Raw genomic sequence first — 14,456 nt, forward strand, 5'->3', positions numbered from 1 at the left:
TCGGCTGTGTACCAGGCGGGCTTCTGGGGGTGGCAGTGAGGAATTTGCTCTAACTTAGCAAGCGTGTCGTGCCCTTACCCATGACACACTTCCTGTCGTCCCCTCATTTCTGGAGGTGGTGTTACAGAGATGAAATGACGGTGTACAGCGATGGTGACTGTTCTCGCACGCTCTGTGTAGTCCGACTGCCACCTGATCTCCTGAAGTGACAGTGTCCTCGTGTCGACGCCCCAGCCCATCCCCCCAGGTTTAGAACAGGCCACCTGCTGGTTCATCACGCCCTGAAACTGCCCCGTGTCAGTGATCTCTTCTGATGATGCTGCTTCGGTTGCAGTTGCTGCATGTATGAGTACCGGCACCTCAGAATGCTTCTTTTCACATATCCCATCATGCTCTCCTTTGAGATACACACACATATATACAGTTGATAGTGAAGCCTGTGATCTGAGCGGAGGGTCAGACATTTATCTGGCACCTCTGCTGTATTTTGAGGAGTTTGGGGCCTCAAAGGCCCAACAGATGGGTAACTAACCTGCTGAGGTTGGGATTTGAACCAGCAACCTTTTCCTCAGAGGCACAGAGACCTAAACTGCTTAGCCATACATTTCCACCCCCTCCTCGGAAATTTATTTCTGCCTGATCTGATGTAACTCATGGTGTCTGATGTTTGCACAATAGATGACATCCTTATGAGTTCAACAAGAGGATCTTGTCTGATACCTTGGCTGAAGAACTTCAGCAAGACGACGTTGGTTAGTCTGTGGTCTAGTGTGACCACCCCCCCCCCCCCCCCCCCAAATTTGCCTGCAGGGCCCATGGGGGTTTGCAGAGGAAGTAACTTTTACATAACTCCTGCGAGAACGTCTACCTCTGGAGCAGTAGCTGACTTCCTGTGTAGACCATGACGGGACGTGATGTTCGCTCACCAAAGAGGAGACGCCAAGCTCTGGCATCGTCTGTGACAGGATCCACAGAGCTGCAGCATCACGTTCAAGTGGAAGCGGTACGATCACTAAATACTACATACCAGGTTAACTGGGAGGTCAGGTTGTGTTGCAGTGTCCCGTCCGCTGTCCGTGGCCTCGTTGGTCACAGACACACACACACACACATACACACACATTTGTATTCGCATTCTTGTGGGGACTCACCATTCATTTCTATGGGAAAACCCTAATCCCAGCCCTACCCTTAACGAAAAGTAAACCAAACAACATCAAAATAATAGGTTTTTATCACATTGCAGGGATATTTGGTCCATACAATGTAATATAAGCATGACCCACACATGCACAAGCACACACACACACTCTCTAGATGAGGAGCTTTGCGTGTCCTGATCTGTGCTGCTAAATGTACATTCGCCGAATGAACCCACCCCCGTCCTCATCGACGGGGAGTCCCCCCCACCTCATACCAGCCCTCCTACACTTTAGTGGGACCGAGACCTGCAGATAGAGAAGCAGCGTGATGATTAAAGAAACAGAAGGCCACCCTCATTCTTTTCTCTCCTCCTGACACTGACAGACAGCAGGCAGATGTTCAGAAGGAGCCTGGTGGTTTATCTTAGCGGGACGGTGAGGCTGAGGTTCGAGAGGGTGACCCATGGTGCTCTTCCCGTGACCGCGCTCCACCTCGCAGGAAGGAAGCAGAACTGATTGTGAAGTTCCTGTGTGCTGACTGACACCTACCTGCACATTGGTTGGGGGGTGTGGGGTCTTCGTTCGGCTGACACCCCCCACCTCCACAGTTAAATCAGCATCGCCACAAACCTCAACATCTTCAGCTCTATGACCTCACTGGCCACGTCCCAGCATTCAGGCTGTGATAAACATACACAGAAAGGCAATTCACACATTTCAGTTTTAATATGGAAGACTGCAATAGATACCTAAGGGAGTTTGCAGCCCATATCAACAGCCTTATGGGAAATGAAGTTTCTGATCTCAGAATGTTATGTACAGTCGACCCTCCTGCATCACCACTTTCTCTATCTTGGTTTCGATATATCGCTGGGTCGGCATAAGCTATAAAATGGGAGTTTTTTGGAAGTTTTACAAAAACCGCAGATGACAAACAAAATGTTTTGTAACTCATAAATGCATAAAATTTGTGTACAGTGCTGGTTTGGAGGACGCCAAGCGTATTTAAGGCAGCCTCTCATGTGATATCTCGCTATGATCTTTGTACCTGGAGTTTCTCGTATCTTCTCATTTTACGTCGCTCCACTTGCATGTTTGCTTTGCTCGCCAAGGAGTCAAAGGCGACCAAGTAATTTGACAAGATTTCTTCACATCACAGGGGACCTGCGTTTCTAACCCCTGTGATGTGGAAGGTTTGACCGTAGCCTTGTTTGGCCAGCCCATGTTGTCATGTTGTGTGATTTTTGGTTCATTTCATATAAATTACAGGAGCTGCTGAGCTGTAACACCTTTCAGAGGAGATTAAACTCTAATAACGGTCTTGGTGCCTTTTTGCAATAGATGCATATGGGTCTGTGGTTGAATGTGTCATAGTTTGGATGCCTTGACTATTTTTAATAATGTTCCATCAGTCAGGAACTACGGTTCTGAACAGAGACGATGTATTATGAGCAGAGTTTGTGTGAAGGTTGCAAAACGCCCTCTAGTGTCCTCTTAGTGTTGTTAACAATTTAATCTTTAAACTTTTTCACAGGGATTGGAAGAAGTCATTCCTTGGTGAGTCTGAGTCAAGTCTTCAGTCAAAACATTGAGTCAAGTCACGAGTCATTTGCCCTCAAGTCCAAGTTGAGTCCAAGTCTTTCCATCATTTTTGCTGTTGAGTCATCAAATTTGTCACTCGAGTCCAAGTCGAGTTGTGAGACAAGTAACCCTACCTATGCCGTTTTTTAAATCTTTTGTGATTAAAACTTGCTGCAGCAAAAACCCGCTACAGTTATATATATATATGTTATAGCTTACATTCCTCACAGGAAGAGGGACGTTGAAAAGAGAGTGTCCACTCTGTCATGGTTGTCCTCACACAGTTTTTACATACGTATATATGCAGGGTGTGATGCGTCTTTCCAGCATCTCAGGAGACCTTGCATTCAGCTAATTATAAATTATATTTTAGTTGCCGCTGTCCTGTCGTCATAATCCTGCACTCCTGGCTTCTATCACCCACTTCAGTCATGTAGTTCCTCTGCTTCAGCCTCACGCCACGACGCCCCCTGCTGCTGCTCCTCAGGTACTGCCCCTCAGCATCCTCCTTCTGCTGCACCCTGCACCAATCAGATCATCCCATAATCTAACCTACCAATCAGATTATCCCACAACACAGCCCAGTAACAACCAACGTAAACCAATTAGATCACACCAAAATCTAGTGCACCAATAAAATCACAGTAACATCCATCACACACCAATCAAAGCAGGCTACCAGTCCCATCATCTGGAATCCCCCCCCATGAGACTTCAGTGTCCTGTCAGCTGCCTTTCAGCAGCACAGCATGCTGGAGACCCAGGCAGTATTACTGCGGGTGTGCAGTGCCACCTGCTGGAGAATGTCGGGAATGTCAGGATGTGATGTTCAGGGTCATCATCTTAGCCATGGGCAGGGGAGGGGGCAGAAAAATAAATGGGGATATGATGGGCAACTTATGAGAAAAATTAGTTTTACACATAAATGAATGAAATAAACTTTGCATTTGTCTTGATGAATAAGTGTGTCAGTATGTCCATGTTCATTTTTATTTGAAGTATTTGGAATTAATTGGCAAAAAATCACACAAATCCAGTGCCTTTCACCAGAATTCTCAGTACATTTTATTAATATGCAAATTAATCGATTTAATTTTTTTTATAGCAAAAAGTATCAAGGACTGTCTGTGATGCTGCCCTCTTCCTTTTGTATTCTTTCTTGTGACTTGTCGTGTTGGCAATATCTGACACTAACCAAATGAAAAACACCCGCACACACAACTAGGCTTTTCCACAGGGAACAATTTTCTGAGGGATCAGACATACAGCTTTGAGAGGAAGTGTAACATCGTATTCGTTTTATTCAAAGCAACTGCGTGAAATATATCCTTTCTGCCCTAATCTATTTATGGAGCTGGGATTTCTCTCCACTGAGAGAGGAAAGGGGATTTAGGTGTCTTGCTGAAGGTAACGGCGGTGGATCGGACAGCCTGGTGTGGCTACAGCGGGCGGTTAGGGGTCAGACACGGGCTTCCGGGCAGTGGGGGAACTTGTTATTTAACGTAAGTCTTACCGGGCTTCCGCCCAATCGGCGTATTTCACCGATCACTGACGATCACGCTAAATTTATCACGGGTGACCCCCCTCTCCTCCTCCGGTCGAAACCTCTGACCTCTCCGCTCGGCACTGCGCGGGAATATCGCTGCTGCCACAGACTCATGATGCGTGATGGTATCTTAGTCTCCCTGAACCTCGTCTGACAAACCTATTTTACTGCAGTAAGAAGCGGGTTATCCTTCTTTGCCGAATTTGACACATCTTCAAAAGTTCCTGCGTAATAAACAAACAGACAAAGCTACACTTAAACTTTTACCCTGGGAGCACAGTTGTATGCTGACATTTTAGTATGACTCGCGTGTGATTTATTTCAATCACTAAGTGGGCTCTGTGGGCTTGTGCTGGAAATCACTACAGACTTTCAGGTCACGTAGTTGTGTAGGTGAAGGACGCATAACTATATGGCAGAATAATTAGCGCTGCAGGGGTGGTGGCGCGTGAGCTGTCCGATGGCACCACACGTGTGCTGGTCACGTGATCCGCGTGGGGTATAAAAACTGCCCCCTTTGCCTTTTCCTCTTAGGATGGGGGGGGTGAGCGTATCTACACAGTAAGTCAGCACAGTCATTCGTGTAATTAAAGTGATAGTGTTGTAAATTAACACAAAAAGCCCGACTGAAATGGGTCGGTATCTTTATTTGCTGAGATGGGGCTCCGTTAATACTTACCGGCGATTTTTAATTTAAAGAGGAATTCGTTTTTAGTAGAGTGACGTGTTTCCACCGGTTAAGAACGATTACACACAGACTCACGCTGAAATTTGTGGCTGTGATATGCGGACCGGTCCTATGAAGATCTGGTGTGGCTGTACATTCCGAAAGGCTCTTGTGAGGCTGGAAACAAGCCGCCTGTTCATATCACACCCAGCGGGCTGACAGCTCTGGCGGCAGCTTGTCCTCTCTTAATTTCCGGGGCTGCCTGCGGCGTCCGCACCTCGTTACACGTGGTTTGAGCGGCCAGGTGCTGCCGCTTTCCGCCATAACCGCTAATTATTAGCAGATCGTGGCTGAACAATTTCTCGAACTTCGGTGGTATTTATGTAATCGGAAGTGTCAAAATGTGAGGGGATTATCCGTCTTTTTCATGAACCTGTACTAAATTAGGCTACCAGTGTGTCGGGCCTAGCAGTGGTTTTTCGATAGGCGTTTTAAGAAAGTGTGACAATTAATATAGTCACAGTATTTGTTCCCTGCTGACTTCTGGCTTGCACCTGCCTTCCCAGGGGTAGTGTCAGGACCTGAGGAACATGGCTTCCAGTCTGCGCCCCCTCCTCACCTGTGCCCTACCAGGGCTCTTGCTGCTGCTGGCTGGCTGGTGGTATACCTTCTGCAGGAAGAGATCTAAGTCCCATCAGGACAAGGACATGAAGGAGTTTCAGCCTGGGGAGGGAGGAGGAGTGAACTCCCTCAGGCAGCCTAAGGAGGATTTTTCCAAGCTGGAGTCCATTCAAGGCTCATCCAAGGTCCTGAAGAGGCCAGAACCGGAAGGGCAGGTGACACCGGGATGGAAATCTGACACACTTGCGGAGGGCTCTTGGATTGGACTTGGACCAGGCAACTTCATTCTGCAGCAGTCAGAGCAGCAACACGTTTGTGTTGAGGTGGCGCCCCCATCAGGCCACCTGGGGAACTTCGAGTCAGGTGATGGTGTGTGTTGTGCCAGTGAGGAGCCTCGCAGTCGTGAAGGAGATGCAGCAGGAGATGATATGCAGGAGGTGCAAGAACAGGACCAGGAGAGGGGTGGTAGCTGGAAATTGGGTATGGCATTACCTGCCCCCATGGAGGTGCTCAGGGAGATGGAGAACAACAGTGAGGGTCCTCATGATGCCCCCCAAAGGTCAAGGAGTGAAATATCACCCTTGAGCCCAGTGGTGCTGGCAGGAGAAGCAACTGTCTCAGGACCTAGTCCCAGGACTGAGGGGGTATGTGGCTGGGGCCCCATGTTGTCTCCAGCAGTGCCTGAAAAGTACCCCATGGTGGGGCAGGATTCAGGCAGCAGTCCCCCTGCCTTCCCGCCCAGCCCCCGAGACATAGACCTGGTAGAGTGGGAGGTAGCAGTGCCCAGGGTGAGTGGAGGTGGGGTGGGTTGATCGCCAAGGTCGCTCCCAGTAGCTGAATGGTCCCTTCGCTCTCATTCCCAGCATCTTGTTGGCCGCCTGATCGGGCAGAAAGGTCGAGCCGTCAGCTTCCTGAAGCGGCGCTCCGGGGCAAAAATCTATGTGTTCCGAGCTTCTCCAAGTCGGGATGTTCAGATCTGCCACATCGAAGGTGAGTCACCCCCCCCCCCCCAGCTCAGCCTGTTTGGCCTATGGGGTGGGGAGGTGTCAGTGTCCTGCCTATGAAATACCAGGTTCCAGGGTGCAGGTTGACAGAGCCCTGAAGCTGATGGGAGAGAAGTTTGTGGACCTGGACCTAACCAATCAGAGCACTGCTCTCAATCCCGCCCTCACCCAGCCCACACTGGCCCCAACAAGCTGGGTAAGGGTGACTGCTGGGGGTGACTGGATCAGAGTGGCACCAGTACAGTCCATTCACCTCCCCTAATGCCCACTAGGTGGTGCTGCCAGAGGGTGTGCCCATTGAGGTCATCGTAGTGAAGGTGGTTTCCGCAGGTCACCTGTTCATCCAGCAGCGCACGCATCCTTCCCATCATTCCTTGTGCAGCCTCGAAGAGCGAATGTACCTGTGCTATGCCCAGCGGGGGGCGCCGTACCTGCACCCCCACATTCAGGGTGAGCTGCTTGTGCGTGTCCTCTGAGAAAGGTGGTGACTGATGTGCACTATTGACTTGCGGCCCCCTTCCCCCTTCCCCAAGCTGGGACCCTTTGTGCTGCCCCTGGGGTGGAGGGCTCCTGGTGGAGAGCCCAGGTCTCTGCCCTTTGTGACGACCCCACCCAAGTGGAAGTCCGGTTTGTGGATTATGGTGGCTACGAGAAGGTCAAGGTGGACACGCTTCGCCAGATAAGGTTGAATGGCCTTCCCTCCTTTCAGCTCGAGGGCTCCCCCTTGTGGACATACCGGTGCACTACCTCTGGTACTGTAATGTTCATGTCCCGAAACGCCTCTTTAGGTCCGACTTCGTGGCCTTGCCGTTTCAAGGAGCGGAAGTGCTGCTGGAGAATCTGGCCCCCCTACCAACAATGGAGAGCTTCTCCACAGAGGCAGCCTCGTGGGTGGAGGAAATGACGAGGGGGGTGACTCTTGTGGCGCAGGTGAGATGTGCTCTTGGCACAAAAGGCAGCTCTTGCCCTACACACAGACCTGAAGCTGCTGCATGCTCATGCCTCCTAGGTCACACGGTACCACAGCAGTGGCCTTCCGCTGGTCCAGATTTGGAAGATTGGGAATCAGGTATGGAATTCCCTGCTACTGAGCTGCACGGTGACACCTAAGGGGGGGAAATCACTGCTTAACTCCTCCTGCAGCTGGTGTCTGTGAACCGGATGTTGGCTGATGAAGGGTTCTGTTCCTGGGTGGAGAACGCCTGACCTGTGGACACCCCCCAGGATGTACTGAGGAGGTTCCCTGGACCACCACACCAGTGACACCTGGTGTTCAGCTGGGTCCCCCCCCCCCCCTCAGGAATTGCTCCTTAGGTGGTGCTGAACTTCTGAATTCAGCTGTTGAGCAAAACAGCTTTTTTTTTTCTTTTTTCTTTTATAGCCTGCTTGCATAAATAGTAATGGGATTTTTTAATGAAGTATTGACTCTCCTGCCCAGGGTCTAAATGTGTCGGATTAGATTATATAAATAAAGGTATTTAAACCCTTGAGTCGCCTTGGTTAATTGTTTTAATGGCAAGGAAATGGCCATTTAATGGAGTGGGGAGTTGGTGGGTTCCTCGCTAAATGGACTCAAACACTGCCCTCTGGGGTGGCACCTGTGATCCGTCAGACTCCGCCTGGGCTGCCGTCCACGTCGGGAGACTGGGATGCCTCTTCAGAATATCCCTGCCCCAAGGGTCTTAAATCTGTAGCAGGTTACCTCCTTCCACGCGCGGATTCAATAGCCGCTACTGAGACTGAACAGCTGCATTATTGCCACTGGGTGGCGTATGATGTCAAGTCTTTGATTTGCGGCTGATCGTATAGGTGCAGCGTTAAGTACCAGCTGTTGCCCAATCTGCAGGTGGACCCTGCGACTCATCTTCGCGGCACAGGTCAGTGTTTTAAAGGGAGTCATATAGTACACAGCCTTTGCGGGATCAAACAGCGACGCCTAAAGCTAAAAATACAATATTAGATTACGGGTGCGATGGATCCCGTGCAGGCGCCTTTTGATTGTTTTTGACGCCTGAACGTCGAATTACGTCTATTGGCGCGGGACATAATACGGTATTATATTAGCGAGTCTGGTGTCTTTCCGACGTAAAGAAACTACAAAAACGGAACATATGATAAAGAGAATACGATTCACGCGTCCTGTCCATTAGGAAAACATTTACCGCACTACATGTAACTCGTCATAGGCCTATATGTATTTACAATACTAAATGTTAGTAACCTGGAGGTAAGTCCTGCAGCGTGTGGTCTTTGTCGCTCGCTGTCCTGTCAAGTGTCACCTTAATGTCCCTCGCCAGGCTGTCTCCATGGTAACACTCCCCCTGTCCCCTCCGGTTGACTCGTGAGGTAAAACCTGGTCTGCTTAGGGTAGAAGCTGGAGTCATTGCATAGGTTCGTCCTGACCAAGGCATCGCCTGGGGTCTTTTTCACATTCAGGTTATTTTTTTACAGGATCTCCTGAAATCCTCGTGCAGTGAAAGTGGAAGGTGGATGGAAAAGTGACGGGGACCGAAGACTGTCCCCTCGGGCACCCTGTCGTACTCAGCCTTTCAGTGTGGGCGACCGAGGTCACCAAGACTTTCCTGATCATTTAACATCTTGTAAAAGTTTACTTCTTTTTCCTCTGAACTATCAGAACTAAGTCATTTTTCTGGGTTTCCGGTGTCTTTGACTCGCAGAAGCGTCCATGGCCGCCGCTGGGTCGCCTCATCTTTAACGACGCCGGCAGCGATCTGTTGGATATAAAACTGAAAGTAGCGGGGGTATAACGTGTGGTGAAATTAAGCGTCTTTTTTCCTTGACCCCCTAGGTGATTAAGTCACACTGGACTGTGCCGTGCCCATTATCTCATGTCTTGATAACGGCAACCAGCCTCGGTTACTCACCAGGGGCGGGACATACAACAAGGGCTTTATAGGCAGGGATGGGAGAGGTACCCGTTTACCTAGAGACTGGACATTCTGCACGTGGGTTTCAGCTTTAGTTCCTGGCTTTTCCGGGAAGTGTTTTAATGATATTGAATGGGGGCACTTTACAGTAGTACTGGGGGGTCAATTGCTGCTTAAATCTCTAGGAGCTGATGCAAATTCACCGAGTCTAAGTAAGTAAAATGCGCCCCAAAGTTTAACGAACCTGAACTGCAACAGGTTATGAAATTTGCTGCATGACAATTTAAAAGCGGCTTGGCGTCAACCCTCTTACCAAAAGTTGTATTCAGTTCTATTGCACTTAATTGCCATAATACAATGCAAGAGCAAGTGTATCACGAAATCATGACAATAGTTTTATATAACCACTAAGAGGTTTTTGGTTATTACAGATGATTCCTTCGAGCATTATATATGAGGAAACCTGATGACTGCGCATCTTAAATTCTTGTGAAATGTCTAAGTTTAAACCAGACACCGAACATCTAAAGCCAAACTGGCTCCGCAAACGCTTCCCCGTTTGGGTCCCGTACGGGGCTCGGACTCCAGTTCCCACTGCCTAAGATCCGTATCCGTATCGGAATCCCTGTGTTATTGAATGAATTTCCATAAAAAGCATCAATTTTACAGTGTCTACAGTATGATACATCATTCTGTTTTTTTGGATCTCGAAGTGGTTGCCTGTTTTTTGTCTCTCTGGGTAATTGGTGAACCGTGTTTATTATTAATTCACTATGGTTTTCTAAAATGTAGAACAGAAGTATTTTTAAATTTTAATTGTGATATGTCGACATAACGTTAACGTGCCTTTGAAATATTTATAGTCCTGTGTAGGGTTTAGCAGTGTGTTATGTAAGTATAATTCGCGCGCCGCAAATGAAAGATCCGCGACTTGCGGTATTGTAACCTGTGTGTAACTCGGTAGTATAGGTGTGGGTTTTAATTCCTGATCCACCGGCTCCAGTTAATTAAGTAGAAGATTAAATTTTGCCTGTATAACTGACAATTTTTGTAGTTATTAAATTAAAGCACTTTTAGATTAAAAACCGTAGACATTGCTAAATGAGTCAATAACATATTTACTTGCTGTTTTGAAAGGTAAATCAATCTTTTTCAAATGAAAAAGTATCTTACAGTTTTGTAAAATCTTGGCAGTAGACGGACGTCAAGTTCGTTTTTGACGAGTCAGGGATCTAAGTTACTCACTGTTGATTTTTTTTATTTGAAGTGTATGGTTTTCTTTCTCACTATATATTTATATGAAAAGATAAAGACATGAATAATTAAATGCTGTATATGTACACAGCAATGAACCTGGGCGTTTATCCCTTGTGATAGAGGTAGGTCACCAGAATTTTTAAAAATACATATTTCTTAAAAACATACTTAAATATGCTTTCTTGCTAAATAAAGGGAGGTTTTGGCGATACGTGAACCTAAAGTGAGCATCGCGCTGATTCATTTCACGTGTCTGGTCGTGATCCGCTCGCCGTCCACTGCAGCGTATGAAATGCACTTTTACGTACTGCCAATAAAAAAGACTAATACCGCCTCCGCAGTCCACGCCATTAAACGTTGCAATTTTTTTCATATAATTCTGCTCTATAAACACGCATTTCTAAATATTGCATTTTGTTGTTGCTGAGCGCGAACCGCTCGTTCCTGTTGTGTTTGGAGGTTACGTTAAGTTTGTAATTTAGTGATTTTTAAAGATTATAAAAAAAACTAAAGCTTGTGATATAAAATACTACACTGGAGTTAATTGAAGCAATAACACATTTTGTTGGCAACCACAAACGATGGCCTCTTTGTTAACGCTTGAGTTAGAAGTGGCCCTTTCGGGCCCGTTCTCCCCGGCGCACTGTCCGTCTCAGCTTCGGGTTTGCGGCCAGGGAGCTGAACCTCACGCGTCTCCTTTCAGTTTGACAGGCGCTAATGGGACGGGCGGCTGACGTCACAAGCCAAAGAAGTTCCATTAAACGAGAGAAATGTCGGGAAACAGTCCGGACGTCCCAGGGCCTCCTTTCCCTAATCATAAGGAAGGACCAGCTCTCTGAACATGAAGAATAAGAAAACGGATTAAAAGCACAGACATTAAAGTGCCCGCTGGCGGCAGGAATAAATTCGCCACGGAAAGGAAGGGACATCGTAAGACCGGCGGACACGATGCCCCACTGTCCGTGGGTTTTAACGTGGCCATCCGCCTAAAACGAGGCTAATTGAAGCAGAGTAGAGGGCGGCGTTTATTAGTGATCAACTGCTCTCGGTCGGAAGTTTTTAAGCCGTTATTCAAGATGAAACTTTATACAAGGAAGGCGCGTATTTGACCCAGGAGGAGCAGACGGCTAAAATTGCACAGATTTTAATGGGAAAGCGGGAACACTTTGGACCCTATAATGCTCTCCTATACTCATTGTCTGGGGGAAAAGCTCAGCTTTATTGCTTATATTCCGTCGTTCTTTCGTATATTATAACACAGAAAGTGCTCATTTGCCGCGGTTTCAAATATTCAGAAGACTGCTGCGTTCTGTGTACAGATACTTGAGACTCAAATCCCTGCCCATACACGGAAATTTTATATTTCGTTTTTTATTTCATTATCTAGTTCTTTGAAATACTGAGATGACCTTAACGGAATATTTGCGTGTCGTGCACCGTATCTTTCACAATTTACTATGATTAAAATACCTTCTTATAATAGTGATAATTACCATAGTTATACGTACCGGTCCGTACATGCCTTTTGAACATATAAACGGGATAACTTAGCTCTTCTGCACGTTAACCCGTAGGTCTACGCTCGAGTCATACATTTTAGCCGAAAAGTTTGTCGATGATGTAAAAATAAAGTTTTGTGGAGCCGCAGGGGATGTTTCCAGACTGGAAAGGTTTGACACAAATGAATAGAGTTGTTTTTTTAATAGTGACATATGATTCATTTGCTTTACTGTTTTAAACGAACACCATATCAAAATAATATATGTATTTACAACATAATTTCGACTACGTTGATAATCAAATTAAATATACAGCCAAATTAAACTTAACTTTGTATGGTTTACCGTGGTGTTAACGTTTTCTGTCGTCTTTGCGTTTTGATGGAATCAGCCAAGCCGAGACCACAGGAAGCCATTCATGTACAGATGACCGGCCTGGATGTCCACTGAAAAGGCTGTTTTGCAAACCCTGCCTCCTCGTTCAGCGCCAGTCTCCGAGCGGGCGCCACGTGTTTGCCGTTCACTTGTTGAATATGAGACTCAAAGGACCGACATCTTTCTCGCGCTTTTCTACCTTCCGCGCGGCTGTGGCATCGCTTGTATTGCCAGCACCGCCAACACCACTAGGGTGCGCAGTGGTTAAGAAGGAAAACGTACGTGATGCTTTTGTAGATCCTCATCAGCCCTAACAAATATTTATTGTGGTGATTGTTCTTTAATAATTGTTACTTTATAATATTAGAAATTACAATTGAAGAGCTCAGACATGCACTAAAAATATGTATATGGCATTAAAATATATTATTAGCCGATAGCTGTTTATTCAACAGTCATAAAACAAAAACAACATTAGAACTAAAACAGACGCGCAGACATAAATATATTCGTTATTGTTGTATTAAGAGGTTTCTTGTATGGCCCATTTCCTTAAACACAGCGTGTTTTTTGCGAGTTTCAGTTGCGTTACACAAATTTCCCTTCACGACGATGAACTTTATCATGGTATTTCATCCACTTTCAGTTCGATGAACTAACATAAACAGTTTTGGTCCGAGGCAAAATACATGTAGATATGAGTTTAACTGGGATGAACCTCTGTTAACGGCGTAAGTGCTGTAATTTGTTACTCTAAGACAATGGTAACACTTGGAAAGTAAAGTAAATAAATCTATAAAATTTGCAGAGTGCCTGGTGTGTAGTTATGCTACTTTAGAGAGCAAAAACTGAAGTTTCGTTTCATTGAATTAAAACTGGATTGGTTTGGTGTTCATTAGATTTAGCGCTTATTTATTTACTCCAAAGCCACTCCAATATCGGCCAATGGAGCTACGAGTGGGGATGTATCCCTTCGGGGCTAATTTACTCGCAGCGCGCTCCATATGCGGGGTAATTAGGTGACTCGCGGCGGCCAGCAGGGGGCGTGGTTCGGCCGCCCGCGCTGACGTCACTGGCGCGGAAAGTGACGGGAGGGGCGGGAACAGCGCTGAGCTGATCCCACGTGTGACGATCGCATTCCCGGCTCGGTGATATTCTCCTAGCGGTGGCTCCGCTCTGCTGTCGCTCAGCCTGTGTGTGTGTTTGTTAGTGTCTGGCCGTGGTTGGGGTAGCAATGGAGGGAGATGGGAGCCAGGGCACGTCTCTAAGTGCCACTGATTCGCAGCACGACCCGGGGTAAGAGAATACGTAATTACCACACTTTTCTTGCGCATTATTTGTTACTAGTTAGAGGATTAAACAACTGTTACAATGTATCTATGTGCTTCTTTCTTCTTCCGGATACAGTTACCGCTCTCTCTGTCCTGTTTACATCTGTGCATTGTTTTATTATATTCGGAAGTAGGGCCTCCCCCTTTTTTAAGGTAGCTCGCTCGGCGAGCTTTTGCAAAGAGTACCGTCGCCGCTTTCCCTTTGCTTGGCTCGTTTTTTCTAAGTAGTTACACGTCAAAATGGCCGATCTGACATCTGGACTTACTTCTGCCGTGTGTTCTCCTTACAGTAAAATGTTTATCGGTGGCCTCAGCTGGCAAACGTCACCAGGTGAGAGGATGCGGTCTACCGGTTTGTACGTTTGTTCCCGGCTGTTTTGTGATCGATCGAGTCCGATCGGGGTACTTGCGGTACGGGGTGAGTGTGCGTCTGTGCCAGTGTGTGTGTCCCTGTTTGTGCGCGTGTGTCCCTGTGTGTGTGTGTCTGTCCCTATGTGTATCTCTATGTGTGTGTGTCTGTGCACCTTCCCGTGAGCGCAAGGTTA

At 47.1% G+C, this 14,456-nt stretch overlaps 2 protein-coding genes across 9 annotated transcripts in view; both read left to right on the top strand.

Annotated features, from left to right (window-relative positions):
• The first annotated feature begins 4,732 nt into the window (after positions 1-4,732).
• On the top strand, positions 4,733-8,051 carry LOC111860870 (A-kinase anchor protein 1, mitochondrial-like). The gene is made up of 9 exons (XM_023844952.2): positions 4,733-4,830; positions 5,503-6,345; positions 6,421-6,547; positions 6,630-6,757; positions 6,834-7,011; positions 7,095-7,245; positions 7,350-7,491; positions 7,571-7,630; positions 7,705-8,051. The coding sequence occupies exons 2-9, from the start codon at positions 5,527-5,529 to the stop codon at positions 7,765-7,767; spliced, it is 1,668 nt and encodes a 555-aa protein (XP_023700720.2). The 5' UTR covers positions 4,733-4,830; positions 5,503-5,526; the 3' UTR covers positions 7,768-8,051.
• Positions 8,052-13,651: 5,600 nt separating this feature from the next.
• The window catches only part of LOC111860871 (RNA-binding protein Musashi homolog 2), a 69,044-nt gene continuing 68,239 nt past the window's right edge, over positions 13,652-14,456 (top strand). For 4 of the 8 annotated variants that reach the window (XM_023844955.2, XM_023844958.2, XM_023844961.2 and 1 more), the window contains exons 1-2: positions 13,654-13,876; positions 14,202-14,242. In XM_023844955.2, coding sequence (XP_023700723.1) covers positions 13,815-13,876; positions 14,202-14,242 — 103 coding nt within the window. In that variant the 5' untranslated portion in view covers positions 13,654-13,814. Of the gene's footprint in view, positions 13,877-14,201; positions 14,243-14,456 lie in introns of all 8 variants that reach the window. The other 4 variants (XM_023844957.2, XM_023844960.2, XM_023844954.2 and 1 more) reach the window with 3 other exon arrangements.

Source organism: Paramormyrops kingsleyae, chromosome 24 (genome assembly GCF_048594095.1).
Source record: "Paramormyrops kingsleyae isolate MSU_618 chromosome 24, PKINGS_0.4, whole genome shotgun sequence".
Taxonomy (NCBI): domain Eukaryota; kingdom Metazoa; phylum Chordata; class Actinopteri; order Osteoglossiformes; family Mormyridae; genus Paramormyrops; species Paramormyrops kingsleyae.

Coding starts and splice junctions, on each gene's coding strand:
- LOC111860870 (XM_023844952.2), top strand. CDS start 5,527: ATGGCTTCCAGTCTGCGCCCCCTCCTCACCTGTGCCCTACCAGGGCTC. Junction 7,012..7,094: donor CCTGCACCCCCACATTCAGG/GTGAGCTGCTTG, acceptor CCCTTCCCCAAG/CTGGGACCCTTTGTGCTGCC. Junction 7,492..7,570: donor GGGTGACTCTTGTGGCGCAG/GTGAGATGTGCT, acceptor CATGCCTCCTAG/GTCACACGGTACCACAGCAG.